The sequence below is a fragment of the Corvus brachyrhynchos genome, unplaced genomic scaffold, assembly GCF_000691975.1.
Source record: "Corvus brachyrhynchos isolate BGI_N302 unplaced genomic scaffold, ASM69197v1 scaffold1219, whole genome shotgun sequence".
NCBI classification, from domain to species: domain Eukaryota; kingdom Metazoa; phylum Chordata; class Aves; order Passeriformes; family Corvidae; genus Corvus; species Corvus brachyrhynchos.
The window spans coordinates 1-3,218 of record NW_008240069.1 but is presented as its reverse complement, the minus strand read 5'-3'; the positions used below and the strand labels follow the sequence as shown (position 1 = coordinate 3,218).

Here is a 3,218-nt window from a genome sequence, read left to right as displayed (position 1 = left end):
GTTTTGTGCCCCCCCCCTGCGGAGCCACGCCCACTCAGAGTCATTTCCCACCATCAGTAGTTCCGGGGGGCTGGCCCTTTAAGAGAAGCCACACCCACCTGTGTTTAGCCATGCCCCTTCGAGCCACGCCCACTCCCAGTCGTTTCCCACCATCAGTAGTTCCGGGGTGCTGCCCCTTTAAGAGAGGCCACACCCACCTGTGTTAAGCCACACCCATTTGAGCCACGCCCATTCAAGCCACGCCCACTCCGAGTCATTTCTCACCAGTCTATTGGGGGTGCTGGCCCTTTAAGAGAAGCCACGCCCACCTGTGTATAGCCACACCCATTTGAGCCACGCCCATTCAAGCCACGCCCACTCCGAGTCATTTCTCACCAGTCTTTTGGGGGTGCTGGCCCTTTAAGAGCGGCCACGCCCACCTGTGTTAAGCCACGCCTGTTTGAGCCACGCCCCTTCGAGCCACGCCCACTCCCAGGCATTTCCCACCATCAATAGTTCGGGGGCGCTGGCCCTTTAAGAGAAGCCACGCCCACCTGTGTATAGCCACACCCATTTGAGCCACGCCCCTTCGAGCCACGCCCACTCCGAGGCATTTCCCGCCATCAGCATTTCCGGGGCGCTGGCCCTTTAAGAGAAGCCACGCCCACCTGTGTATAGCCACACCCATTTGAGCCACGCCCCTTCGAGCCACGCCCACTCCGAGGCATTTCCCGCCATCAGCATTTCCGGGGCGCTGGCCCTTTAAGAGAAGCCACGCCCACCTGTGTTTAGCCACGCCCCCGTTCTGGACACGCCCACAAAGGGCCACGCCCACTTAAGCCACGCCCCCCCCTCGTGGATTTGGGGCGGGAAATGGGGATTTTGGGGGAAAAACGGGGATTTTTTGGGAGGAAAAATGGGGATTTTTGGGGAAAAATGGGGATTTTTTGGGAGGAAAACGGGATTTTGGGGGAAAACCGGGGATTTTTTGGGGGAAAAATGGGGATTTTTTGGGAGAAACGGGGATTTTTGGGGGGAAATTGGGATTTTTTGGGGAAAATGGGGATTTTTTGGGAGAAACGAGGATTTTTGGGGGTAAATGGGGATTTTTTTTGGGGGAAAAATGGAGATTTTTTGGGACAGGAAAATGGGGATTTTTTGGAAAAAATGGGGATTTTTTGGGAGAAACGAGGATTTTTGGGGGAAAATGGGGATTTTTTTGAAAAACGGGGATTTTTGGGGGAAAAATGGAGATTTTTTGGGACAGGAAAATGGGGATTTTTTGGAAAAAATGGGGATTTTTTGGGAGAAACGAGGATTTTTGGGGGAAAATGGGGATTTTGGGGGGAAAATGGGGATTTTTTGGGAAAACCCGGGATTTTTGGGGGGAAAAATGGGGATTTTTGGGGGGGAAAATGGGGATTTTTTGGCAAAAATGGGGATTTTTTGGGAAAAACAGGGATTTTTTGGGGGGAAAAATAGGGATTTGGGGTATAAAATGGGATTTGGGGTAGAAAAATGGGATTTCTTGGGGAAAAAGAGGATTTGGGGTGGGAAAAAGGGGGATTTTTTCGGAAAAAAGGGATTCAGGGGCAGAAAACTGGGATTTTTTCGGGAAAAACGAGGATTTGGGGGTAGAAAAATGGGATTTTTTCAGGAAAAAAGGGGATTTTTTTTTTTGAGGAAAAGAGGTTTGGGGTAGAAAAATGGGATTTTTTTGGGGAAAAAAGGGATTTAGGGGTATAAAACCGGGATTTTTTCGGGAAAAACGAGGATTTAGGGGTAGAAAACCGGGATTTTTTGGGAAAAACGAGGATTTGGAGTAGAAAAATGGGATTTTTTTCGGAAAAAAAGGGATTTGGGGGTAGAAAACCAGGATTTTTTTTCGGGAAAAGAGAAGATTTAGGGGTAGAAAACTGAGATTTTTGAGGGAAAAATAGGATTTTTTTGGGGGAAAAAGGGATTTAGGGGTAGAAAACCAGGATTTTTTTTGGGAAAAAGGGATTTAGGGGTAGAAAAATGTGATTTTTTTTGGGAAAAAGGGGATTTGCAGGTAGAAAACTGGGATTTTTTGGGGAAAAAAGGGATTTAGGGGTATAAAACCGGGATTTTCGGGGGAAAAAAGGGGTTTGAGGTGGGAAAAATAGGATTTTTTCGGGAAAAACGAGGATTCAGGGGTAGAAAACTGGGATTTTTTCAGGAAAAAAGGGGATTTTTTTGAGGAAAAGAAGTTTGGGGTAGAAAAATGGGATTTTTTTGGGGAAAAAGGGATTTAGGGGTATAAAACCGGGATTTTTTCGGGAAAAACGAGGATTTAGGGGTAGAAAACCGGGATTTTTTGGGAAAAACGAGGATTTGGAGTAGAAAAATGGGATTTTTTTCGGAAAAAAAGGGATTTGGGGGTAGAAAACCAGGATTTTTTTCAGGAAAAGCGAAGATTTAGGGGTAGAAAACTGAGATTTTTGAGGGAAAAATAGGATTTTTTTGGGGGAAAAAGGGATTTAGGGGTAGAAAACCAGGATTTTTTTTGGGAAAAAGGGATTTAGGGGTAGAAAAATGTGATTTTTTTTGGGAAAAAGGGGATTTGCAGGTAGAAAACTGGGATTTTTTGGGGAAAAAAGGGATTTAGGGGTATAAAACCGGGATTTTCGGGGGAAAAAAGGGGTTTGAGGTGGGAAAAATAGGATTTTTTCGGGAAAAACGAGGATTCAGGGGTAGAAAACTGGGATTTTTTCAGGAAAAAAGGGGATTTTTTTGAGGAAAAGAAGTTTGGAGTAGAAAAATGGGATTTTTTCAGGAAAAAAGGGGATTTTTTTGAGGAAAAGAAGTTTGGAGTAGAAAAATGGGATTCTTTCCAGAAAAAAGGGATTTGGGGCGGGAAAAATAGGATTTTTTCGGGAAAAAATAGAAATTCAGGGATAGAAACCCGGGATTTTTTTCGGGGAAAAGAGCTGATTTAGGGGTGGGCAACCACGGGAGTCGCCGCTTGCCCCCGCAGCCTCCCCGCCCTGCTCGGCGTGGGAGCCCAGATCGCGTCCGGGATGCGCTTCCTGGCCCGGCTGAACTTCGTGCACCGGGATTTGGCCACGCGGAACTGCCTGGTGGGCGACGGCTTCACCGTCAAGGTGGCCGATTTCGGGATGAGCCGCAACCTCTACGCCGCCGACTATTACCGGGTGCGGGGCCGAGCGCTGCTGCCCATCCGCTGGATGGCCTGGGAGTGCATCCTCATGGTGAGG

At 47.4% G+C, this 3,218-nt stretch overlaps 1 protein-coding gene across 1 annotated transcript in view; it reads left to right on the top strand.

The window, feature by feature from the left end:
* Nucleotides 1-3,212, top strand: part of LOC108449201 (epithelial discoidin domain-containing receptor 1-like) — a gene marked incomplete at its 3' end in the record, with an annotated part of 18,963 nt that extends 15,751 nt beyond the window's left edge. Inside the window, exon 7 of the mRNA XM_017744728.1 lies at nucleotides 2,978-3,212. Coding sequence (XP_017600217.1) covers nucleotides 2,978-3,212 — 235 coding nt within the window. The remainder of the gene's footprint in view (nucleotides 1-2,977) is intronic.
* Nucleotides 3,213-3,218: the final 6 nt, after the last annotated feature.